Source organism: Cuculus canorus, chromosome 17 (assembly GCF_017976375.1).
Source record: "Cuculus canorus isolate bCucCan1 chromosome 17, bCucCan1.pri, whole genome shotgun sequence".
NCBI lineage: Eukaryota > Metazoa > Chordata > Aves > Cuculiformes > Cuculidae > Cuculus > Cuculus canorus.
The window spans coordinates 8,990,701-9,017,407 of NC_071417.1; the positions used below are offsets into that span (position 1 = coordinate 8,990,701).

At 46.4% G+C, this 26,707-nt stretch overlaps 1 protein-coding gene across 1 annotated transcript; it reads right to left on the reverse strand.

The window, feature by feature from the left end:
* Positions 1-23: 23 nt before the first annotated feature.
* Positions 24-22,304, reverse strand: MYO1H (myosin IH). Its single transcript, XM_009560470.2, has 31 exons — positions 22,152-22,304; positions 20,882-20,997; positions 19,732-19,930; positions 19,053-19,133; positions 18,281-18,460; positions 17,621-17,719; positions 17,139-17,252; positions 16,726-16,797; positions 16,034-16,153; positions 15,644-15,711; positions 15,211-15,316; positions 14,622-14,702; positions 13,892-13,983; positions 12,366-12,460; positions 12,091-12,137; positions 11,779-11,859; positions 11,209-11,314; positions 10,833-10,950; positions 10,443-10,556; positions 9,476-9,552; positions 8,917-8,985; positions 8,332-8,416; positions 7,599-7,758; positions 6,650-6,733; positions 6,089-6,182; positions 5,232-5,287; positions 4,507-4,642; positions 3,731-3,798; positions 3,230-3,327; positions 2,126-2,225; positions 24-1,239 (listed from the first exon to the last, which is right to left on the reverse strand). The coding sequence occupies exons 1-31, from the start codon at positions 22,275-22,277 to the stop codon at positions 1,216-1,218; spliced, it is 3,066 nt and encodes a 1,021-aa protein (XP_009558765.2). The 5' UTR covers positions 22,278-22,304; the 3' UTR covers positions 24-1,215.
* Between the last annotated feature and the right edge of the window lie 4,403 nt (positions 22,305-26,707).

Consider the following 26,707-nt stretch of genomic DNA (forward strand, 5'->3'; position numbering starts at 1 on the left):
GAGTTGCTTTATTACTTGTTTGAAGTGTGCTGTCCTTGTCCATAGAGCTGGAAGGAGCTTTCAGGAAGAAATACCAGACCTCATCCTCCCCGCTGGTTGTTGGTGTTACCTTCCGGTGCTGCTCACAGCAGAGGCACCAGTGACCTGGCTCTCAGGACTCTGCAGCCCACAGGATTTAAAGGCAGCAAGGAGAGGAGCTCCAGGCTCTGGTTTCAGCCTAGCCAAAGCAAGCAGGAGCTACACGTTTGCCTCAACATGAGGCAGCAGAGGAAGCACTGTGAACACAGAGCATGGCAGTACAGCTGCAGCTTCCAGCCAGGAAAGAGTAGAGGGAATTTCTATTTTCCACCCCCTCCCCTTGTAGCTGCTCCCATACAGCTGAAGGGACGAGCAGTGCCTGCCACACCGAGCAGAGTCTCAGCTCTGGAGAGAGATGAAGGTTCTCCAGCAGCAGGAGGCTGGTTTCTTCTGAACTAGATTGCACCAAGCCAGCACGTCCTTCTTTAAGAGGAGGCAGTTTGGTCATCTGTTAAGGTTTTGATTCTACTGCCTCAGTCTCACTGCGCTGTATGGGGACAACCAGGCCTGTTTAAAAGTAAAAATCTTCCCCCACAGCAGAGTGGACAGGAAGGCAGCTTAGTGAGACTTGGAGGTGAGCAGCTTCATATGCTGATGCGCCAAAGGGATCAGTGCCAGCCTCACCACTATGATTAACCATCTCTACGCATGCCAAAGGAGGAGCTGCTGGTTGTAAAGCCAGTCTGCCTGAGAGAGAGGTGCTTTCAGACCAGACTTAGCATCATTGATCTGCACTTGTTGCAGTTCTGGTGAGTAGGGACTCAAAAGTACAGCTTGAGAGGCCTTTTTGCTTCCCTCTTAATCCTTCCTGCCTGGTCAAAGCTCTCAGCTCTACTGAGTGCACAGAGGTGGACATTTTACATGTGGAAGTGCAAGTTGTGGTTTCAATATTTCCCCGGGACTGTAATGAGCATCTGTGCTCACTGGAATGTTACAGCAACATAGTGGAATTTATTTAGCTATAGTTGAATAGTTTTAAGCTTTAAAAAAAGAGCCTAAAAGATGCAAGCAAACTCTCAAATCACAGCAGCCCTATGGCATCAAAGATGTCAGGGGAGATGCAAGTGCTGGTCTCATCCTGCAGGCTCCTTCCTGTTCCTTGCCAAGACAGCGACCGGGAACAGGAACTGTTTCTCATCAAGATTTTCCCTGGGTTGCTACCTGGGACAAGAAAAGGAAAGAGTCATTAAATCAGGTGCAAAGGTTATGTCCTTGAGGTGTCTGCCTGTGGGAAAAGAGGTGGTGGTGTTTAACAACTGGCACATGGAGATAACTCCCTCCCTGGTGACTGCAAACACAGCCCACTAGTGCCCCAGCTATTGCACCTCAGCACTAATTCTTCCTTGGAGCTGTTGGCTAACTACCAAACACACTTGTCTCACTGGTGAAGCAGGAAGGACCCACATCTTTCCTCGTTCCTCCAGCCACGGTTGCTGTTCACCACTTTGCAGCTGCAAGGTGATGGCAGCGGGCTTTGCACACCTCCCTGTCAGACCAGGAATGAGGCCAGAAGCAAAGCTCCCCCGTTTGCCACAGCTGTGTACAGAGCCAGAATTCATTCTCCCTGCAGTGTCAGTTCTGCCAAGGCTGCCATCAGGGTCAGACAGATCCTCCCTTCCAAGAGAACCTGCTTGAGTGACAGGAAATGCTTTCCCTCCATCCCCCATTCAGTCTCAGGCAGCAAGAGGACTCAGGTGAAGTTTGCTCCCTCATTTTGCAGGTGCACATTGAATTTGGGCTCAGGATGAATTCTCTAAATGACCAAGCCAGGAGAGAGCCTTGCTCCTGCCCCTGTGCTTGAGAGCACGAGTGACAATTCATGTGCAAGGTGCGTAGCTGCAGCTTCCAACACAGCGATGACCTGTTATGTGTTCTCCTTTGTAGGTAGATACCAACTGGGCCGGTTACGTTGTGTACCTCTCTGCTCTGTAGGAGGAATCGGGCCATCCGGAACTCACACAAAGGGCCCTTCCTAGAGCTTAGCTGTGCTCTCTACATCAAAAGTGAAAGCACAAGTCATATTCCCAGTGCTTAGGTGAGACCTTACCACTGTTAGCTGTCCATTTTTGGCTTTGAAGACCTGAGGCTCCTGCCCAACGGTAAACACCATTGTCCCTTCCTTCCCGGAGCCAATGCGAAATTGAAGGCTGCAAATGCAGACAGAATTACTCATTAGATGCTTTCCTCGCAATAGGCTTTACTCTAAAGCCCCCTTTATTTCTGTTCCCTTGGCAAATCTCATTAGATTAGAAGATCAGAGCCCTCCAGCTTAGGTAAATTTCCTAAACAATTGCATTATACTACACAGCCCAGAAAGGTTTGATGAATGGAGCGTGCCTGCCTGATCCAGGCATTTGAATTTTCCTGGTGCAATTAGGCACTAGAAGATGAGCAGATCTGACCTGGAGAAAACCACTGAACGTGCAGAATCTAATTACAACTGAAATGCAAAGGCCAGAGAGAAAAGCTGGAACAGAAGTACAGGTTTCACATGCCAGATTCAATTTATACTGAGATTTGAGAGACAGACTGCATCCACCTGCCATTAGCACCGTGGCGTGACTGAAGGTTCCCGTGCTCAGCAAACACATTTCAGGGCCTTCTCGGTCTCTTCGGGAGAGGAAGGCTTATCCTGAAGTGACCCCCAGGCTCAGGCCAGCAGGCTTTCCACAGAGCCGGTGCTAATGAGATCCCTTGTGAAGCCACTAAACCTCAGGTCACATCAACAAAAGCCTGAAAACAGTTCAGTCACCTATAAACACATTTGGGTTTTAGGCAGGTGGGTCATGGGCAGCTCAGAGCAGAGCAGCACCTCTAGCGAGGTGCCACCACAGCCGTCAGGGAAGCGAGCTTTATTAACGTGGGTTATAATAGTGGTTATCATGATTTTTAATGTATTTTCTTGTTCCAGTGCTACCCATTTTGTTTCCCTGTGCCTTCGAAAGGGAGCCGCACTGAGATTTGAGAGACAGACTGCATCCACCTGCCATTAGCTGCATATTATTGCAACAGATCCGGTCAGCTTAGGGCACTGCTGGGGTGGTGGTGTCGGTAATTCTGACCTAAGTAGTTCAGGCCTAAAAGATTTCAAAGCACGTTCCTCCATAAAATACAGCCTGCGTGATACCACCCACCCAACGCCCTTCCTTACCTTCCCTGAACAACCTTAACAAGGTTTTGCTTGTTGGCCAACATGCAGAGTTTAGTGACCGTCTCAAAGATATGCTCACACTGAAGTATCACATCACCCTGGAAACAAAAAGCAGAGGCATAAAGTCATCTGGCATCGCCCCAGCACAAAAGCCTTATGGCCGCTGTGCCTTCAGAAACTCCTTTCTGATGTCAGAGCAGTGATTGCTGCGCAGAAGTGACCAGTAACGACGTAGGGATTGCAACGGTCATGTACACATTTGGTTTGTTAAACATCCGTTCCAGGGATGAGATAGGATTTATAAGCAACTTTGGCTCTAAAAGAAGGAAAGGGAAAGCTTTCATGGAGAGACAGCAAGAATGTCAACGTCTGGCTGGTTACAGAATTAGGAAAAATGGCTAATTGTGTAATCCTAAGGTTTCATTAAAATATATTGGAGGTGTCATTTCGAGACCTTGCTTCTAACCACAAGCTCCCAGGAGCTACGCTGCAAACTCCCACCTTCTGTTTGTTGTCTTCGGGGACATGAATGACCAAAATCCCATCGCTCAGGTTACTGGTGGAAATACCTGCAAAGGAAATCCCCCAGAATTAGAGGAAAAGCTGCCAAAGACAGCTCCACATCATCATCATCACCACCACCACCTTCCTGGCATCAGGGTGCTTTCCTGGAGGGGCAGCGACTCCAGCCCTGCCTTGTTCACATCCCCCCAAAGGGGCTCTGTACTTACTAAGGGTGAGGAAAGAACATCCCTCTGCTGAAATCAAAGTGCAACAAAGCTGCTGCTTTGAAGAATTAATGTCAGTTTCCAAAACTCCTTCTGGAGATCTCTTTATCTGTCAGCTACTTATCCATAATGCATTTCCAACAGTGGGTACTGAAACACATTAGTTGTTTGCTCCGTTCCCTTCTGCGCTACCTTTGTTTTGGTAAGAGAGGAGGGAGAAAGCATATATGCTCCCCGTGGGCTGTAGTTCAGGCAGATTAAAAACACCTACAATATGGGGTAGGGAAATTATTTTGTTGTTTTTCATCCCTTCTGTTTTGGCAGAAAGTGATGTCCTCTTCCATTAAGGAACTGCGTCCTCTTAGTCATCGTTTAGATTTCAAGGACCTGCGTGCTGACAAGCAGACCCTTTATCCATCCCCCCAAAAAAATGTTCTCAGGACAATCATTGCTTCAAATCTCTTTGAAAAATCAAGTTTCAGAAGTTGATCTTCCCACCCCCAGGGTCACTGGCAGAAAGGGATGTCCCACGCCCACTTCCACCCTTACCTTTCAGAGTGGCGTAGTCTATTTTCTGCTTGATTTTAGCCATTTCCACCACATACGCCGAGGACTGGGTCAGAACGAGTAGCCGGTCTCGTGCTTTGAACCCATTCCTGTCATATTTTATCACGGGGGTCACATACTGCAAACAACGAGTTGGTATCAGCGTTTCTCGCTCCTACAGGGCCCTACACTGGAAACAGCTCAGCGAGGAGCAGCGCTGCACCACGCAGCTGCAGATCCCAGCTCCCAACAGCTCCTGCCAGCCTCTGCTTACAACCATCTGAGTTCTTGGGAATTCAGGTGGCAGAATCATGCTTTCAGAAAGATGGTTTACCTGTGCCCTCTATGCCATAACCATGGGAAGTGCAGCGCATGCACCTGCTCTGCTCCTGCCCATTGCAGCCCAAACAGGGTTGGTGATGCTTTTTAAGCTCTTAATAAAAAATAATCTAATATAATTTTTTGTCTAGGTGCGTTTTGAGACCTGTCTCCAATTTAAAAGCAAGGGAATCCATGCAATGCTAGTAGGATGTCCCTGCCCATGGCAGGGGGGTCGGAATTGGATGATCTTTAAGGTCCCTTCCAACCCAAACCATTCTATCATTCTATGGGCATGGCGACAAGACAGCTTCAGGCTTCACGATTGTGCAGTCTGTGTGACCGACCAGCTCCTGGACTCCAGTGAAGCTGGTTCGAGGGCTGCTGAGCTCCAGCTGTCCTTCCCTTACCTTGATCTTCTCACCGTGGATAAGCTGCAGTACTTTAGGGTTTATATCAGTCTCTTCTGAGGAGCAAACCAGAAAGACAAATTGAGTATAGGCGACAGGTGGCCACCACTCCCACCAGCAAAACACCAGACAGCTGCATTAATTGTCTCCATCCCATTAGTCCTTGCCTGCTTGGTAGGCTGCCTTCTAGCGCAGGGTGTTCACTTACTCCTAAACCCATTTCAGCAGTTCTTCCTGCCCGTCAAGTAACTCACACTGGGAGCTACTGCCTCTTCTCGGTTCAGGCTCTCGTCCTGAGAACCACCCAGAGCACTTTTCCTTCTGCACAGGGCTTCAGATGAGGCTCTCTGGGAGATTCCAGTAAGGACCCAGCACCTCACCCACACCCCCCTGCCCTGCCAATGCCCTGCTAGGGCTTTCTTCTCATGCTTTTTTTTTTTGCGCTTAACACTTTGTGGATTCCCAAGATTCACATCTCTTCTTCCAGCAGCCCCAGTCTTTTGGACTGGATCCTCACACCTGGTGATGCTGCACTGCACCGTCCCAGCTCAGCCGGATCAGGATGGGTCCCGATCCATCCCCACCCACAGGGGGATGTGCTTGGGTTGATAGCTTCCTATCCCAAGAGGGATTCCAGGTACCCTGAGTTTGGAAGCAAAGCCTGGCAGGTTGGTCACTCTGTTCAGTGTCACTACACACGACAGGGCAAGGGAACTCCAGCAGTAGGGCCCCAAAACAGGCAAATCTGCCTTTGACAATGGGATTGCCTCTTAGAAACTGGATCCATTTTGCCAAACAGAACTTTCCTGAGCAAGGAGCACGTGACTGAGTCCTTCAGGGGTTTGGTGTGTACTCACTCAGTCGGGTGTCCAGGAAAGGCTGGTTTATGCTCTGCACGTAGCCCTCCTTCTTCCCTCTGAAAACAGCACTTGCTACCACTTTTTGCTGTAACTGTTGTGAGAAGGAACAGCCTTTACCCCGTTTCTCCATCAGTAACATCAGCAGCTTGAAGGTAGGCACCCTCATGGCACAACGCCATCCTTTCACTCCTGCGACTCCACCCAACTCCCACCGCATTCCTTCCAGCATCTTTAGGTTATTCCTCTATCCCAACAAATAAAGGAGCAGCGGGGACAGAACAGCCCTGCAGATCTTTTCTTATCTGTGACTCTATTCTAATTACACGAGGTGCAGTTTTAATGCCATAAGATTAAGACAGACGGTAGGAGAACTGCACTGTATGTCACAAATGCCACTGAAAACAAACACTCGACTCCAGGCTGAGGAACGTTTGCCCAGCGAGAGGAGCAGTGGTATGTCAGAGGCACAGTCTGCGTTTCAGACAGTGCTCAGAGAGCAGATATCACACGTGCACAGTGGGTTTTTGCTCGCACATTAGCATTCCACATATTCATTACCTGCACTTTCCTCTCAGCAGTGAGGCCTCGGCAGTATTTCCTTACTAGGTTCCTCATGCAGATTTTCTGAAGCATCTCAGATGTCTTGATTAAAGGAAAAAAAGAAAGTAGTGAAGCTGTGCAAACAGCTCTGGCTGCAGCCCTAACAAATACTTGCCTGGTGCAAGCTGGTTTTAACATCTAGTCCCAACTTATTTGAGGTCCCCCAGCCCAGCACCCCACCTACACGAGCGCTTTGCTACCAGAAGAGGGTTAATGCCCAGCAGCAGCTGAAAGACGAACATCAAGTGGCTCAGTCATTACTAGAATCACTAAAAGCAGCATCTGTCACCCTACAATGAGACTGCGGCACCACACACGTGGGGTACCAGTAGCACTGCTCCCCACCTTCCCTTGCATCTGAGCTTTCTCATTCTGGGCTCACCTCACCCACCAAGCACCCAGCACAGCCAGTGGAGTGATCTGCTCCGGTCCAGGCAGGACCAAAAAGGCCATAACAAACATAAACAACTATTTCCAAATGAGAGTTCTGCTGGAAGCAATAAAAGTTTGTCCAGGTCTGGCACTGAGGCTACCTATCCTGCCAAAACCCAAACAAGATGAAGGCTACAGCTCTAGCTGTGCTGCAAGCTTTAAACATAGTGGGATTAACTTCGCCTTTAATAGGGCTCATGAGTTCACTCGGCTGTCGGTGCATCTTCCTTTCTATTGATTAAAACAACAGCATCAAGCTCTGTCCTTTCCCTTGGGAATTTAAATAGTAGCACCATTCCTCCCACTTCCATCTTCCTACAGATACAGAGGATCTCAAGATCTTCCAGAGGCTCTGCCATCATGCCTGAACAGAGGACAAAGCCAACAGGAGATCAGTGTTTTTTTCCTACAGAAGCAAGAGCGCAGGTGACCACAGAACACCTTCACCATGCCCCAAGCCTGCAGCCACCCTCACCTCTTCCAGGATGGAAGGAGGCTGAAGCCAGCTCTTGTCCAAGACGTTTTTTGGAATGTGGTCTCTGAGCTTCATCAAGTATTTGTACTGTGCAAGCCGCACAAATTCAACGTTCTCTGGGCAAAGGGCTCTCTTCCTATTGATGAAGCCATTTATGAATCTACAGGAAACACCCAAACCAGACCTTATGTTACCTTCAGAAACCAATGGAAAAGAAAGGCAAGTCACAGAAGGCACACAACAGGCTGACAGGTCACTAAGGCTAACTCACTGTCACCTGGTTTACAGCAGTGGAGATCTTAAGCTTTATAATATTCCAAACATTAACATTTTTTCCAAGTTCTGTTGACCAAAACCAGTGCTTTGGGGGTAGAAAGGAAGATCATCTCTACTTCTGATGCAGCATTCAGGAGCTGTATTTGAAGGGAGTGGAGAGAGAGGACCACATATAAGGGAATGACAGGCACACAAAGGATTGGTTTGGAGATCCTCGGTGCCAATATAGACTGGCAGAGCAAGAGAAATTTGTGCAAGTCAGAATTCATGAAGAGGTGACAGGTGCTTCTGATCAACCGGGTCTGGCAACTATCCTCCTAACTACAATAATAGCTTAGAAATGGATGGGAAGGAGGTGTTTTTGACTCGCTGTATTGTCAATACTTTGGACTCGTTGTCCAGAGACCATCGCTAGGCTGCAACCTGCCACCCACAACCACCCCACAGTGATAGTTACTTCCTTATTATCTGAACCGCCCACATCCTCTTCTTGGCCGCCTTCCGTGCCAGCACTCCCCGCCAACATGCCTCCAGCTTGATAGCTGCAAGAATTAATCAGGTCCTTGCGTTAGAATCAGAGGTCCTGTGCCATGCTATCCTTTAAACTCATATAGCAGAAGCTATAAGTGGCTTCTTTGCAGCTCTTCCCATCAGCTGATCTTTACTATAAGAAGCTAAGAACATCTTCCTCTCCATGGCAAGTGGCTGATCTGGCACTGCCTGCCCTGCAGAGCTCAACACCCAGGCAGCGATGCGCTGTACGCAGCTAACAAATCATCTTAGGAAGCTGACCTTTGAGCCTGCAGCATTACTTATCAGCCTGTTCGCTATGACAGGAGAGTTTGTTCACCCAGCAGCTGATGTGCAGCTCCCTCGTACCCCAGGACACCTCCCCACACGCACAGCACAGGGTGCTGCTCCCGAGTCCTGCAGGGAAGCTTCGAATGCCATCCGCAGCAGCGTGGATTTGTGATCTCCCAAAGCTACAACTCCTACTGGAAAGCACAGCCCCAAGATGAGTCCTTAATTCCAGAGCCCACACCTGCTTCTCTCTTCTTGTTGTACTCCCTCTTTCCAAGGCGTCCCTTATATTTGGCTTGTAGTCTTGAAACTGGAAAAAAAAAAGAAGCAGAGACATTTCTCTCATCTACAGGATCAGAGCATTCCGGAGTGGGGGTCCCAGCAGACACCACCTGCCAAGGCACAGCAAGGTCTGCACAATCACCAAGGAATGAAGGACCAAAAGTAGCCTACAGAGGTGAACATGCCTTTAGGCATTTCAATCAGGTACAACAGGTAACGCTGGGATGGTGTCCCGGTGGAAAAGGACTCGGAGCATCTAGATATGGACCAAGAGCTACCAGCAGGACTGAGGAGCTCTAGAGGAGATACATATTCAGAACTCAAGCAATACCGCTGGTGATTTCTCCCCCCTGGAAAAAGATTACTAAGCTTTCCTCAGACTCCCCAGAGCCACGTAGACCATGGAGTCTCAGGTCTCACCATGGGGCATCTGCTGCATGAACCAGGAGCCCAGAAACACAGTTCACCCAGGCTCTACCGTTTAGTCTCTATGTAGATAAAGGGAAAAAAAACCATACCTAACAGGTGTTTTCTGAATTCAAATGCATCTTCAGTAGCAAACAGAGTCTTTGGGAACCGAATGAATATTTTGGTTCTGAAAGAGAGACCACAAACAGCTTATTCACAGAGAGCCATCGTTTCGGCTGTCCTAACGAAGCTCAAGTCCTCCAGCTAGCTGTGATACTGACAAGTCACATCTCCTTCTAGAACTAGTCCTCATTTGTCTGGCTGGCACATCCCGAAAGGGTGCGAAGAGCTCAGCAAAAGGCCACAAGGAGAGGGAAAGAAGCAAAATGCCAGTTACAGCACAAGATCCCAGGTGCCCTGGAAGGTGCAGGGTGGAGACCTCTGCTCTTGCACAGCTTGTAATTCTCAATGCTGGGATCCCTACAAGTTTTCTAGGAGCTGTGCAGCTCAGGAAAAGCCCTGCCTGTGCCCATGTCTTGTGTTCAGCGGGGAGGATGAGGTTCCTGGATGAGATTCCTGGAGGATGAGGTTCAGGAGTGGTTGCAAAAGGCAGTTAAAAAAAGAACCCAAACCTAAGCCAGGCAAGGTACCGCCGACTGCCCGAGCGGGTGAGGAGACCTGGAGCTGAAGCAGGGCAGTCCATCCCCCCTAGCTCAGAGCTGGAAGAAACTCATCTGGATTCCAGCTTCCAGGTAAAAATAAAGAGGAAATTCATGCATCTGGATTTTTTATCTGTCTCCTCGCTCCTGCACACTGTATAACTTTGGGGTGAGGTTACTTTGGCCTGTTTTGGAGAAGTCACTAATCAGAAGCGATCAGGTTTGAGGACCCAGGCAGGTCCTCCCTGTTCACACGGACAAGCGAGAGCCAAGCTGAAGGTATCTGCTCACACCATTACATCTCGCAGCTTTCTGAGAAGGGCCACGTGGTGACTTGCAGTCAGACAGGACAGAGGATCAAATATGAAAGCACAATGCAGCTGAGCAGCTGGAATCACAGCTGGAGAAAGAAATTTACCTTCCTAATTTGTATTCCTCAGGCTTGTAACCAATATGCTTGATGAGCCTCTCCACACCCTCGGCTGCTGACCCATGCCAATGTGGCCAGGTAGCTGGACAGAGGGATTTGTACCTGAAACGACAGCAAGACATCAACACAAATGACTTGATGTTTGAGGAACCCCTTCCTGAAACTCTTCTCCTCCCCAAATTCCTACTGCAGAAGATACCAAAGCGAATCAAAAAGATATAGAAGAAAGACACACACAAAGGTTATCTTTGATGCAGAAGAGTCTGCTGACACCTTCCCATCTCCCATCACGGGGACTTAGCGTTTAAATGAACCCTGTTCTGAAGCCCTCGGGAAGGGCAGGTTTGCCTGGCTAGAAGGCAAACCAGTTCCACTCACCTTTGCAGGAAGAGTTCATATTTCCGCCGATATGCAAAGCCTGCTCGTCTCACCCTCAAGTGCTCCATCAGACCCAAGTATTTCACCTGGTGCCGGATCAGAGAATCATCAAACTTCCCTGTAGGAAGGACATATATTCACTGCGAAATACGGGCTCTGGAAGCTCACTTGCTTTCCATGTATTGGGATAAACAAGCAAGGAGTCAAATCCAAGTTGACGACTTTGCTGCTGGCTTAATTAAGATTGTTTGTATATACATACACACACACACACACACACGTATAGAGCATATATCTATGCTGTACTCAGCTACAGGCTAAAACCTCCTTTCCTTCACTCCTTTAGCCCAACTGTGACTCCAGCATAATGCCTTACCCGGCTCCTTGTTCTCATTCGGTTTAATGCATCGGACATACGAAGGCTCCTTGGACATCAGGATTTCTATAAGACTCGTCAGACTGTTTTTGAACTGGGTTGCAACCTAAGATTACAAGGAAAGAATTTTCCCAGCTTTGGAATTCATCACTGCAGTAACTGAAATAAACTCATTCCTTGCACTCATCTTAAAACCTGAAGTGAAAGGCTGATGTATGCATTAGTACCAGAAAGCTTTTGAAGCGTAGTCAGTCATCAGTTAGCTGGGCAGAGTGCTTAGCTGGAATATTTGAACCCCTGCCACACAGCTGGACACGCAAGGCAGCCCTTCAAACGGTAACTACTGCGGGATGCTGGGCACAGGGCTTGTTTTAGAAGGATGTATTAATAACGACATTAAATATGTCACTTTGCTGCCTGCTGCCTCAGCAACATCACTGTTCGGCTACCAGGGGTGTAACACCAGCAAGAACATCCACTGAGTTCAGGGCTAAGGGCAGGATCAGGGGTTACATCAAGACTCAGGAAGCCAAGTTGCTATTCAAAGTGAATACTAAAGATGAAACTCACAGTCTCCGGTCTCCTCCTGTTGTCTAGTTCCGATAGTAAAAAGCAGTCTCTAATGATGCCATTTTTACCATTGCACAGCACCTAAAAGAGGAGAAATGAAAAGCTGGCTCATTTAGCAGCTGTGCTATTCCTACCGTGACCCTTCTCAGCCTGAGCAGCACCGCTGTACGGACAGGAATGCAGGAGCTTAGAGAACAGCGCTAAGGGAGGAATCTGTGCTCATTTGCCACAGAGATGAAATAAAGCTTCTGCAAAGTATTTCTGCTTCAAACAAGGTAACTTAAGAGAACAGCATCCCTTTTTTGGCCTTACCTCTTTCAGGTTTCTGTACAGTAGATCATTATTCTTATCCAGAAATCCTGTAGAGAGGAAAAAAAGGTTTAATTCTTCTGGAAACTACACTCTTTAGCACAAAATCTGGGCGTTTATAGCCTCAAAATTCTCACTGCATTTATGTTTAAGACTTCCAAGTAATGGTACCTTCAGAGGACAGATATTTCGTAATTCACCTTCCTGTCAGGTTATCATCTGCCACATTGGCTTAAAAGCTCAGATAAGTTCTAGTCTGGCATTTAGTTCACACTCACCAACAGCACAGTAAGTGACTTCTCCTGCGTAGTGAAGGAGGCGGAAATCCACCCAGTCAATGGATTTGCGGGTTTTCTGGTCTGCAAGCTTGCGGCTGCAGGAAAAAAAAACACCACCAAGAGAGAAAGCAGCAAACAAAGTTCTTCACCTTGGAGAAAGTCATCTTCACCAAGAGGAGCTGTAGGACAGCTGGGAATCTGATATTTCATAGAACGGTTTGGGCTGGAAGGGCTCAACCAGTTCCAACCCCCTGACCTGGGCAGAGATGGGTCAGGTTACGATTTGTTCCTATTGACACGGCTCTGAACATAAAGTTATGACCCATAATCAAACTAGAATCTATTTTTCCATTCTCTGAACAGCCAGCAGCAGAGAATGAGAGTCAGGGAAATCCCTGCAACCTATCCATTGCCCTTTGACAATGATCATCCTTTCCAGGAGCATTCAGATTTCTTCCTATAACACTCATTTAAATACATTTTCATTGCCTACACAAGGAAAAAATCTCCAGCTCCCTCAATTACAAAGTGAAATGGGAGTGGGGAAGGATTGAGGTGTTCTTCTTCCCTAGAGGAACCCAAATACAAAGGAGGAATCAACATTTTCAAGAATAGCAGAAAAATTTCAGAAAGCAAGGAATCCAGGGGGGAAGAAAAGGAGAAAACCAGAGCAACTTAACAGTTTAAGTTTCAGCTTTGTAAGCAGTCACTAACAGAGCTGTGTGTCACAACAGCACATTAGTACATCAGAGTTCCCTTCCAAGAGTATCGCCAAGCACAAATCCTGTTTAAGGAGCTCTAGCACTTCTAAATAGAACTTTTAATCAGGCAGAACAGCATTAAGGCACATTGTGGGGACAAGGAAGTTGGCTACAAATTTTCCACTTGGCTGCGATGAACTTCAGAGATGTAGAAATAGTGACAGTTCAGCTGCACGACTCCGAATTGATGATTTGTCAAAGCCTTTCAATAGGCTTCTGCTGGGAGCTGCCAGGACAGCCCAGCATCAATGTGTTCAGCTGCCACCAAAACCAAATCCAAAAATACTACAAGTGGAGCATTCACCAAAACGCCACTGATCTGGGAGATCTGAGCAGGTGCATAGTTCTTTCCTCTTCGTACTCAAAGCCCACAGATATAAAGATGGACTTAAGTATTTGAGTACTCCTCACAGCCTCGGACATTAGGCTCTTCTTCACAATATCCTCAGCTTTAGCTGGGGTCAACGGAGGATAAAGCATCTACGGCCAAAGCCACCTAATCTTTAGCCCCTAATTTTAGTGTGGGATGAAACCAGACTCAAAGATCAGCATCACGCTAGTAAAGAGACGGGAATCCCCACCACCACCTCCCAAATAGCTCAGCTCACACTCTACCAGCATAGCCCGCGGCGATGTTAGACAGTGGATGAGATGCTTGATTTTCTTTAGTACAAAGCAAGAAATTGTTCCCTCCCTAATACTCTTTTCTGGGTAAGAGATGGGAAGAGTTTAGTCTGCGATAGGATACAGAGCGTAAATGCATACGTCACGAAGTGGGCATGATCTCCTACTTTCTCTTCCAGCTTTTCCAAGAAGCTCAAATCAGTTGCTTCACCAGGTCGTAAGCATTCTTCATCCTGGAACAGCAGACACCAGCTCAACCGCTGCTCTGAGCAGACTAATCCCTCCTAAGAAACTCACCATACAAAGTCTTTATGCAAAACCAAAGAGCTTGGTTACAATTAGACATGAGTTCTATTTCATGCAAGCAATTTCCTAGTTAAATTTAGAGCTTTGTGTATCTATTTTCAGATAAGCAGATAGATGGGATAAATTGCCCTCTTCAGTCTTCACAAGAGCTTGGATTTCTGGTTCAGGTGACTACAGAGAGGTGTTCCTGGTGCTCTGCAGCTTCCCTGATGGTACTCAGAAGAAGCTTGGGTCCCATCCCCATTCCTGACTATAGCGAGGTCACTGCAGGTTCCTTCCTTCTCTGCCTGTGTCTCCAGGCACAAAGTGGAAAGAGTGGCCTCTGTCTGCCTTCTCAAGCACTCAGAGTCGCTGCGGAAGCAGCATACCTCCTTCAAAAGCCACAGCTCTCTAGCAAGCAGATCCTCTACCTTAGCCCTCTGAATCTTTATTTATGAAGTCTATTTGTTTACATTACAAATAATGCAGATCCATCGCATAATTAGAGGGAAAAATGTGATTACGAACCATTACAGCAAGGCACAAGCAGGCATTTTAATTTAAGCAGCACAAAATCTATTTTTACCAGAATGGAAATTATTCCTTTATGCTTCTGCTCCACCAGGTCACAGATGATCTTGTTGTTAAAATAAGGAATGGGTTCCCACTGGAAGAGAAAAAGAAGGAAGAACAATTTTAGAGGAAGGTCTTTTCTTTGCACTTTTTAAGTTCTCCTATCCACTCAAGGTCAGTGTGGTGACTTGGGACCAATTGAGCTACTGGGGAAAACGTGACAGCACAGCAAGGCATCGCCCCAAGCCATGATCTTCTTGCTTCCAGCAGCCCAGACCATCCTCTTTTACTCTATGTTAGTGCACTCCACCTTCCAGCATCTGACACCTTTGGAGCTCCTCATTTCCACAGGGACACTGTCACTGCTGGCTGCCTGAGTTTTGGGGAAGGTCCTACTCCTTCCTTAAATTATGTGAATTAATTCTGGGCTAAATTACACTGCAAAGGGGTTCTGGAATGAAACCCATGGCTATCTTGTACTTCCCACATGAACAATGCAAGCTGAAAAAAAGATAAAAAGCAGAATGCCTTCTTCATTTATGATGAAAACATTCAGTATAATGGCAGTTCAGAGGAAAAAAGGAGAGGGAAAATACCATTACCTCTATTCCTTCCAGTTCATATTCCTCCTGCTCAGCTTTCAAGGTCATCTCAATCAACAGCTGCTGGAGTTTCTCATTGCAGTAGTTAATACAGAACTGTTCAAAGCTTCAGATGGTTAAATGAGCATTAGTTTGTATTTATTTCACGGACTTCCACCTCTCCTACTATTCTCCAGACACACAGCCCGCTTCCACACAGATCAAACCCATACATTCCTCCCACACTGTAGTGCCAACGGCTCCAATCCAAGCAAGCAGTCCAAGCTAATGCGCTCACCAGGGGCTCAGCTAACCCAGTACACTTGGATTTTGCAGTCACCTCTACCTTGCCTTGCTGGGAGAGGGCTACAATCAAGAAGCCACGCAGGACTTCAGCACACGCTCCCCCTCAGCACAAAGACAGGTTATCCCAAGCCTCATGAACTGCTGTTACCTGTTTGTGTCCAGCACTTCAAAACCATAGATATCCAGCAGGCCGATAACGGTTTTCCGAGTTGAATCCTGTTAAAGACACAATTCAAGCTGGTGATTCTTCCCTGAGTGTTTCATGTTGCTTCCTTCAGTTAAATGTTCAGCTCTTTGAGAGCTTTGTATCCCGTGCCAAAGGAGAAGCCACTTTAAAGCAGGTAATGAACAGCTAAAACTAACGTACGACCTTCCACACCTAACTACACAGTTTTCCAGTTCAGCATCGTGGGATGCCCCTACATTAATTATCAAGCATCCAGGATACTTGGGGATGAGCGCTCTAGGGCCTCACTGGAGACTGCACTCAGTGTTAGGAGCACTCGGTGTCTAGGGAGACATTAGACAAGAAACCAACCTTGTTGGCTAGAGAGCCGTTAATTTTGTTGACTAGCCAAGTGAAAGTTCGCCCGTAAATTGCCTTTGCTACTGCATCGCGGGCGTAGAATGCCAGATCCACATTCAATGGGCTCAGGACCTGAAAAAAAAACACACAAAGATATGCCAGAGATGTTAAATAACACAGAATGTCAGAGCAAGCTTTGGCAAAGACAGTTTTATTTACCATCAGCGTTACTTCAGGCTGATGTTCGGTCACACGCCTGCAGGACTGTGAGACTACACTTCAAAAGTACCAATTTAGACAAGTGGGAAGAAGTATTTCAACTTCCTTGCAGTTTTATTTTATTAAACTTAGTACAAAATTCTCCAAGAATATTTTTTACCCGTGCTTTCTCAGTGCTGTTTCCTAGGAAGCTCTCTAGGGACTGAACAAAAGGGAATTGTTTGGCTCAAATACAGCTCTGCCCGAGTCGCTGTTCCTACCTTTTTGGCAGCTACTACCTTGTTCAGCAGTAAAACTCTAATATTGGGAATACGTTTTGGTTTAACGTCTCAGGCTAGAGGAGGAAGGTGATACAGAGGAGGAGCCAGCCAGCCAGGGCGATCTGGTTTTGCAGTAATGCTGCTAAAAGCAGAGCTCCTCATCTGTCACCACCACCAGGCTGGGTGGCTCCCAGCTCCTTGGGGTTACAAAGGACCACTTGATACCTCTTCAGATCTGGCTTCGATCTTCCGATGGGTGAGAGCTTCCTGCAGAATGGACAAGTGCACACCCAGAAGCTGCAGAAAAAGAAACACTTGCACTCAGAGTCCGGCTAGCAGACTGTTTAAATAAGTAGTGTTGTGCGGTCAGTAGGGCATAGTCCCGCAGCCCGTTCCCGTCCACCTCAGGGGATGCAAGCCTGGGTAGATCTCACCTATACTCATCTCTGAGGAACAATAAGTAAGGAAGTTTTAGAGATGTGCTACAGAGAAAAGGGGTCCTATGATTCAAGAGCTGGGTATTTATGTAACAATCCTGCTTTTAGAAACAGATGTTTTTGTCCCCAAGAGGAAAACACAGCAAGGTTAAGGCATTCTTCACAGCATTTGTAGTATTGATGCTGTCTCAGAAGAGATACCTTTGAAATCCATTTGATCTGTGTGCCATCGCGAATGATGGCGTGCCCGTTGCTATCTTCTTCAAACTGAATGTTCCCAAGGTGCAGGACACTGGCAACAATTCCAAAGAGATGCTAATAACGAAAGAGATACCATCAGAAAACCGGTTCCTGCCGCTCCAGGAGATGGTACTAATCTTTCCTGCCGCTCCAGGAGATGGTACTAATCTTTCCTATGCATGCTGATAAACGCTATGCTGGCTAGGCTGAAGGACGGAGTCAGTCAACCTACTCCAGAGAGATGGCACCACCAGTTGCCATCGTGCTGTACCAAGTGATAGAGCTCTTCACCCACCTCTCCCTCAATCACCCCAGAATGATGTCCTACTCCATCCTTAACACCTCACCCGAGCGAGACTGCTTCCATCACTTTGAAGGGAAGACAACAGCGCTCTCCTTACTTAACTTCCCTCTGGTAGGCTCAGTCCCATTTAATTGCATACCTCTAAATCTTTTTCAGTAAAGTCAATAATAGAGAAAGCTTTGCGGACTATTTTCCAGTCATTCTTGTCATTAATAGAAAACACTTTGGCACATCGACCCTACACAGTAAAAGAAAGATGAGTTAGTACAATTCATTAGCAAAGCAATGAATTTATTACCAGCAATAAACAGTGCATGTTAGTGGGAATATCACTTTCATTTCCAGTTTCCTCCTCCAGAGGTAGTCTGCACCTGGGTAGCCATTCTGCACACACAGAACAGGGGGGGATTCACCAGGATTCTTGCTAATTGTTTTTATTTAAACTCTGATAGCTTTGCTTTCACTGGGTCACCTTGCCCAAGAGTTTGTTTCTGCCCCCACAACTATTATCAGCTGATCCAATAAGAGATATTATCCCTTATAAGCCACTCATCACGTGCACCCTTAGACCATCACAGCTGGAACAGTTCCTGCTACAAAAGCACACGGGGTAGAACAGCGTCTGATGGTCTCAGGGCAAACACATTTGCAATCAACCTGCCTGCAAGTTTCGCTCTAATATGACACACAGCTGCTTCTTTTAGCAGCTCAGCAGCGCACTGAGTGCATGAGGAAAAAGCTGCATTTGCCATCCCTGCAATTCCAGATGTGAGATACAGAGAGGTACAAGCTCACTGACCTGGATGAGATACGCATACTTTTGGGGGTTGCGCTCCAGCCCAAGCCAGCAAAGAAGATCCTTATCTCCACCCTCTAATAGCTGGTAGAAAATATGGAAATTCCTTTCTCCGTGGTTTTGGTGGACAACTCGGGATTTCTCAATTAGGTAACTGAGGATGTGCCCTCCTACCGGAGCTCCCTGGCAGAACAAAGCAGATCAACACCAACAGATAGAACCAACATCCTTGTGACAGCTGCTCTTCCACACCTCGGGACAATCATAGAACAGTTTGGGTTGGAAGGGACCTCAAAGCCCATCCAGTTCCACTCCCTGCCATGGGCAGGGACACCTCCCACTGGATCAGGGGCTCCAAGCCCCATCCAACCTGGCCTGGAACACCTCCAGGGACAGAGCAGCCACCACTGCTCTGGGCAAGGAGCAGTGTTGGGAGAAGCCTGTTTCTGCTGTTACTTATCTGCCATCTTGTGTTTAAGAGCTGGTAGCCAACAATAATTCAAGCCGTATCTAAAGAGTTTGCTGTCCTTCCAGAGTAACTTGTGCTTACAACAGTTTATATTAGCTTTCTACTGAGCATCGGCAGTATTGCCAGTAATATAGGAAGCTTTCAAGATGTAGAACCAGTCACTTTACTCATGAAATGCAGTGCCTGTAAAAATAGGGTCAGAAATCTGCAGTGTAAGTCTTAATAAATGCTGTGCTGCCTGGTAAGCATCCAAGAGGTTCACTGATACAGCTTGTTTTAATAGCGGTCCATTAAGTTTGTTCTCACCTTAAAATCAAATTGGATATCCATGTATTTCCCAAATCTACTCGAGTTGTCATTACGCAGAGTTTTTGCATTTCCAAAAGCCTGTGGATAAATAGATAGTAAGATTAGAAGTGACTTAATTTGAGAGCCTGACACCCGCGGCAGAGCAAAGCTGCAGAAATAGAGCTGCTGCAGCAGCTGAGTTCTGCTGCTGAATTTAGAGGGATTATTGAAACACAAACTTGGTGGACTTGGCAGTGCTGGGTTTATGGCTGGACTCAATGGTCTTAACGGTCTTTTACAACTTGAGTTATTCTATGATTCTAAACTAATGTATTTCTCTAACTTTAATGTGGAGCTTAACAATTTAACACTTTTTCATGTATGATCTATAACTGCAGCTATAGGGAACTGTTGGATGCTGTACAGTTTCCTTGTACTCCCAGGTTTCAGCTATCCTGCACTACAAAATACAAGTTTAAATTCCTAAATATTGAGTGATATTAAATTCTAAGAATGCTTTTAGAGGTTGTGCTGCCAAGAGGCCAAATGTGTGTTATTTATGTTATGTATTCAGGTGCAAAATCTTGTAAAGCAGGAGCCCATTCCTGGGTGCAAGTGTAGACTTGCATGAAAGCCTTGTGGAGTGAGACCACCAACATCAGCTCTTCTGCATTTTGCACCTTTCTTTAGTTCCTACCTCCAGAACAGGATTGGAAAGTAGCAGACGATCACGGACGATCTGCAGCTGCTCTGTAGTCGGACAAGTTACTGCGTAATACTGCAAGATCTTCTTGGACGCTTCTGTCTTCCCAGCTCCGCTCTCCCCGGAGATGAGGATGAAGTGGTTGTTGTACTCGTTGCACATCACCCGGTAGGCGTTATCAGCTATGGCATATCTGAACAAGGATCACAGGAAGCATTCAGAGGAGAAGCATCTTTTAGAGATGGCAACAGGAGGCAGAGAATCAAAGATTTTTTTAGAAGGACTTACTCCTTGTCTAACACTACAAGTATTGTGTGTGATGGGGAAGGACAGCTCAAAACATGAGCCTGACTCAAGGTCTCGTGGTAAAAACCCAGTCTGTATTTGAGGGACAAATAAGCTTGTTCTTTTCCTATTATTGCTGTAGGATTTATTGGCTGCATGTGTTCCTGGTGAATACAGTTTACACACAGCACAGACTCTCTCTTCCAAAGCAGAGGGGGTAGTTTGGATTCCAGTAGAGGGAAATCTCAACATCTGCTCAGAGACAGGTAGAAAAATAAGCAGTAGTGGAGCCTTCACTAATATGCCACTTAAGGAAGGCAAAAAAAAGAAAAAATAAAAGCCTACTCAACCCACTCTCTACAGCTTCTGACCAATGAAAAAAATTCCATCTCAGAGTTCAGAAATTCAGGTTTCTCCCCCTAGGATTTCCAAGTGGAGGCTGCGTATGAGCACTGTGCTAGTCCTATGGTTGCCTGTACCATCACAGAGCCTTAGAGGGCAAGGCAAGGTGATCCGAGGACTTTGGACAACTGAAGAGACATTGATTTGCAGATGGACACAGCCAGACAGTGGTCAGACTAGACCATGTGTAACGAGGACACTGAGCACTAGTCTGGACAGTTATCTTCAAAGATAACCCTTCCACTACAGTTTCCAGCACTGTTTCTGCAATTCCTCCGTCCCCCGCTATCCCATTTATTCTCACAGAGGCAAACACGTCCTTACCTACACAAAGGTAAGAATATCAGCCTTCACGAGACCTAGTGACTGTGGATACAGAACCTTGTTGTTCTTACGCAGCACTACAGAGCAAACCCAATTTCTTAATATAAACTGAAATCCTAAGGCTTCTACTTACAGATGTGGTGGCAGTTCAAAAAAGTTAACTCCTCGATAAAGCTGCATCTGTGTCACTGTGTAGATATCCAGCTCTTTGTAAGGGTTGACAGACACAAGAAGGGTACCGATATACGTCTGCAGGGAGAAAGAATGCATGCAAGTGGGGAACCTGTCCCATCATGAAGAATGACGGCTCCCAAAAGAGGAGTCCAGTACACCAGGACATTATGCAAAAACAACTGGAAAAGATCATAGAATAGTTTGGGTTGGAAGGGACCTTAAAGATAATCTAGTTCCAACATCCTTGCAATGGGCAGAGACACCTCCCACTAGACCAGGCTGCCCAAGGCCCCAAGATGGTACAGAATTTGTTATGAGGGAAGGAAAAACCTAAACCCTCACCCTCCACAGGCATCACTATCTTGAAGCTGACACTAAATTTCTTCCTAAAGCAACCTGGTTAAGAGCAGCATTGAACAATGAACGCAAGCTTGGAGCTTTGCATCTTACACACAAGTTTTGGATATCTTATGATGCTTATGGGGTTTTTTTCTCTACTTAAAGTGAACATCATCATATATTTACTGTCCCAGCTCTGTTTCACAAAAGTCTTTGGAAATGACTATTTCATGCTGTGAAGGAAAGCCAAACAGGATGTTCATTCCAGAGACAGCAGTTGGACAGAGATGGTGCTTCCTTGACTGCAAAAGCCGTACAAATAACATATTCCAGAGCATGTTATATTTTCTCTTACTTATAGACATTTTTAGCCCATCAAAATGATACGCTTACCTTCTGCACTCTGTTTCAGTCTTTTCTTTAGTGCAATAACAACATCAGTCCTCATTTGACAAAGCACACGCTTAGACTATCTAAACTTGCCAATGCTGAAGCCAATGTATAACGTAGGGGCAGCTGAAAAGACAGACGTGGCTATGAAGCCTTCTCAGCTTGCACTGTGAAGTACTCAGCACTTCTCAGACAAGGCAGATACCATGTTCAGCCCTGCCTTGTCTTCAAAGATAGAGTTTCACTTTCCCTTTCCCATACTGTTTATTGCATATTGTTTGAAACTTTGTAAGGCAACTCTGAGCAAGCCAAGACAATTATTTTCATTAGCTAAAGTAGACAGAATACTGGGTGATCACTCTGCTGGGTACTGCTAATATCTAGGGAGGTTTATTGCTAGGTACACACATAGCTCTTATTTCTAGATCTGACCAGTAAATGCAGACTTGGAGACATTTCACCTGCCACAGGCTACATGAATCCACATGACCAGCACTTACATAGATGAGGTTCTCTTGGTATCGCTTGCGAAGGTTGCTCAGGAAAGCATTCTCACTGGTGTGGGAGTCTAGAAGCACAAAGTCCTGCACCCCGACTCTGTCCCGGGCTATCAGAGCCCCTTCCATGATTTCATCAGCGCTGTCTTCCACTTCCTCTTTCTACAAGACAAAGTTTTGTTCAAACAGATTTACGAGAGAGCAGGTAGGGACCCTAACGGTCAGCTAAGTCCTTCCCCAGACCCCCAGGGCCAAAACAATCTTGCACAGGTGATGCCAGGAGATTATTATTCTTCTCTAAAGACGGCAATTTCATACCAGGTGAGTTTGTTCTCCAACTTCTTTACAGTCAAGACATCCGAGACTCACTCCTGTGATCCGAGAGGGAGACCAACATCTCCAGGCAGCCCTCACTAGCATAAGAGTTGTTTGAGACACAACCAACTCCGAAGACATGATTGTGATCTAGGACAATTCATTAACTCACTCTAGAGAAAGCAGTTGCAAGCAAAAAGTTGGAAGTTAATGGTGGAAGATAGCAGACAAATTGTTAGTTTCTAACACCACCTGCAACTACTTTAGAGAGATATCACTATGAAAATGGAGAATCTCCAGAAAAGGCTGCACTGGACTTGACCGTTAGGGAAAATGGGTTAATTCTACAACACTGCTCCACACAAAACTGCTTCAGTATTCCACAAACAGACTGAAGTCAGCTTTCCGAGTTGGGCAGCAGATGTCTCCACATGCCAGCGAGAGACATGGGCAGAGAGTAGCGAGGCCACCAAGCCGATAAAACTCATCAGACAACTACTTGGAGGAGTAGCTAAACCTTTACGAGTGCATCCTCTACCTCTTGCTAAAAAGAAAATTGACTTTATATTGAAAATATAGCCCAGGCTCAAGCTTTTGTTCCCCAGGCTATAACCATAAACTGTGTGTTTTCTGTTCAACTACAACAAGCCGATAATTTCACGCTAGCAAATAGGTAAACAGGACATTCTTTATTCTACAGTCCCCAAACCCACCTTCCTCTACAGGTATCCTGGACCAGGCCAAACAAAGACTTTAAACTGAACACTTAAAACTAAGGCAGTACAGAGCTCAAACTATATCACAATCGGAACTATTTTCCCCTATTTTCACTCCAAACAGCTGATAGGCATTTTTTCCACTCCAGTTGGGTCATAGCAGAGTGGTTGCCTGACAAGATTAGAGTTTGTCCTTTTACTGGAAAGGCAGACTATACCCAGCTTAAGGTGGCTCTGTCCTTCTGAGAAAGCACTTGGGACAAGAGACTTTTACATTCTCTCCGCGCTGAGAAGCACGACAGGATAAGCCTGAAACCCCAGTGGCCATCTACCTGATCAGGTTTCCTTAACCCAATTCTCTCACTCATATGTTAAAGGGTCAAGCGACACTGTTCTCCATTAGACAAAAAAAATCCCAAACTCTTTTCTGGACCACTATGTGCCCAGATTTGCTCAGTGTTCCGCTGCTGCTGGGGTCAGGCAGCAATATTATCCCAGCATCATTTACTGCCCTGTCCCCCACCCCATTTCTGGAAGTTTACTGGCAGTTTCGTGCTTACCTGTTATTACCATCACTAAAAGACAACCCCCAAGTGCACATTACTTCAGCGAGACACTGCTCTTTCAGAAGGATTATTTTCCTTTCCTCATCACTTAAGAGCCAGGAGATTTCTTTCTCGCCTGCTTAGATGCAAGCTCTATCAGAAAATCTCTCCCTCTCTACAATGAGAGCTTTTTCTTTTCCCACAGGGATTTGTCTGTCAACACTGAAAACTAAAAGGAACTGCAGTGGGTCACAACACAAATTCATGAGATGTGCAGCTCTTGAAAAAGGGCTAAATAAGGTCAGAAGCAACTCACTAGTTTGTTTGACGAGGTTTGTACTGGTTTGTAACATACAAACAAGACCTAGCAAGGAACAGTTAGAAAACAACTTCTTTTTTTGCATAATTATTACTTATCTTTGCCAGAGGCTCAGAATTTCATCTTTCAACGGGCTCCAAAGTTAATTGTTGCCGTTTCTTTTGTTTAATACCATAGAACAGGAGAGATTGACATATGGGGAGGAGAAGGACCAGCGGTGATGCCACTGCTATTTCAAAAGCACTAGAAAAACCCAGCTCACACGCTATCCATACAAATACAAAGGAGAGAGGAGAGCCTCAGGTGGCCACCATCTCACTCAGCGTATCTTTCAAGTCACCTCTTACCCACCCAGTCAGGCAAGAACCCTTACCTATAGCAAAATGCCATGCAAGCCACCAGACTTCGGGTTTAGTAGGACCACACACGAGGCCACCAATTTGCACCACAGAACCCAAAAAAGCCTTCTCAGGCATCCCCCCTATCCCCCTCCAAACCATTCCAGCCCACCAGAGATGCTGGATTTCCTTACTACCACCCTATAAATCCAGAAGTGTTTGTATTTCACACGTGCCTCCTCCTTTACCTGCTTCCCTCCAGCAGCAGTGTGCCATCGCCCGTCAGCTCCTCCAACCCGAGCTTCTTCCACAAAGAGTTAACCGGGCTGAAGTTAGGGCCCACTGACACCAAGTATCATGTGTCCGGCTGTTTGCTCTCCTCTCTTCTTAGGCAGGGATGCTCACATCCTCCTTGTTTAATGAATTATCAAACACCCTGTCAACACTCGAGCTGTGATGAGGTTTATGCCAACAGCACGGCTTGATGAGATTTTGAGATGCCACCAAAAGAGCAAAGTCTGACTTTGAAGATGAAGCGATGGACTCTAACCTTTCTGATGGGTTATTTGAGCAAATCCAGGCACAAAATACATCCCCTCCCTCACCCCCACGGGCTTCTCATCCCTTTCCCGTGGCTTAGCTCCCCACTAGAGGTCACTGCAAAACCCATGTTAATTTGCAGATTGACATTTCCATGGATTATCCTTTTTTTTTTAATACACAACAGAGAGTTTCTTCCCCAAAAAGCAACTTCTCGAGTTGGACTCTGCTGCCAACTCCGAAATGATGGCAGCTCTTTCCCCTCCTCTGCTCAGTTGTCAAAGACAACAACAACAAATATTTTCCCATGATTGCTGCTCTGCATAAACAATTGTCAAGAGATTAAGCCCCCTCCGTTTGGGCAGCCGGTGATCCATGAGCAGCAGCAAGTGACCTCTCAGTTCTGTTCGACCATCCCCTGGATCATGCTTTCGATCCTGTATAGAGCTCTGGGTTTAAGAACCTTCACACCCAAATCCAGCCTCAGCGAATAACGAAGGTGTCCTCCTAAAGGGACTCATAGGGAGATCTGAGTCTACAGAGTGGAAGAACCCTTCCTGCACCACAAAATATCTTCGTCTGGTCTTACAGCAACATTAAGAAGTTAAGGTATCTTAACTCGAGGCTGAGAGCCATTGAGAAAAAAACATGCAAACTACAATCTGAGAAGCTGAATTGGGGCATTTCTAACTTATCCTCAGCTCATAAATACTGATTATGAACAATAACATTCAAGAATTAAAATAGAAAACCTCGGTAATTTATTTGTCAATAGAGAAGTGGGAAGAAACACCGATTTAACAGTTTATTTAGAACCATCTGTTTCCCAACAGAATCAGTTTCTGGTAACGGAAAGCTAATTCTTACCAACAAGAGCTCCTTTTTGCTACGACCTCTGCAAATAAAGCTTCCCACTTCCCCCCACCTCCTCTCCCCAAACTCAGAGCTTTATCAAATGCTGGACACCGTGATCCTAAAGCACAGTTCAGTCTATTTGTTCAGCTCTGTCTCCAGCTGGCATCCTTGGAAATCTGCTGTGATACCAAACATTTATGACCCTTTTCCTCTCCTTTTTCTGTTGTTACACCCCCGAGATGTAAGCAAATAAAACTCGTGCCGCAGGAACGTGTGCAGCAAGCAGATATTTCTGAGCCATCTTTAAAACAGAAATGAGATTTATTATGGACAGGAGAGTCCCAGGCTTGGAACACAGATTCCTTTAGAAACGTCAGAGCTCTGTTTTGGCAATACTCATTTACTGCAAGAGGCAGTGCTCCTTGACCCAGTCCTGCACCCCTTGTGCGCAACAGGAATTTGCTCATTAAGAGCCCTGAAAACTGGACGGCAGCACCGCGAGGATTAGAAGAAGGAAAGCCCTTGGGCTCTGCTCCGCCTTGTATCTAAGGCTCTCAAGAGAAGTCAGCCACAAGGGCAGCGACGGTGCTCAACCATAAAAAGCGGTAAAGAAAGATGTTCTGCAAGAGCCTGCTTGGCAAGGTCAGCAGGAGAGCAAGGACAGGTCCCAGCAACGCTCTCTCTTCCTTCAACTCTGGCAGTGACCTCGAGGTCAAGATTACAGCAGGGTTGCTGGAAGGGCTACAGGCAGCTGCCTGCACAGTATCTGCTCCAGGAGGAGCCAGGACCCCATCCCTGTTTTCCTAAGGATAACTCGGGTTCATTGACCACCAGAGAACTGGTCCTGCTGTCTGCACGGCAATAGGACTCGGAGAAAAATGCCCCTGCCCAAGAGCAACGGCAAGTCCAGGGCAAGAGGGAAATACTTTCC

What these genes read in the sequence shown, in the direction of transcription:
- MYO1H (XM_009560470.2), bottom strand. Translation starts at nt 22,277, where the DNA reads ATGGAAGGGGCTCTGATAGCCCGGGACAGAGTCGGGGTGCAGGACTTT. An exon ending in TCGAAGCCAGATCTGAAGAG is followed by an intron (nt 16,154 to 16,725) that starts GTATCAAGTGGT and finishes TTTTTTTTTCAG; the next exon opens with GTCCTGAGCCCATTGAATGT. An exon ending in GAATGAGAACAAGGAGCCGG is followed by an intron (nt 10,951 to 11,208) that starts GTAAGGCATTAT and finishes TCCTTCCTACAG; the next exon opens with GGAAGTTTGATGATTCTCTG.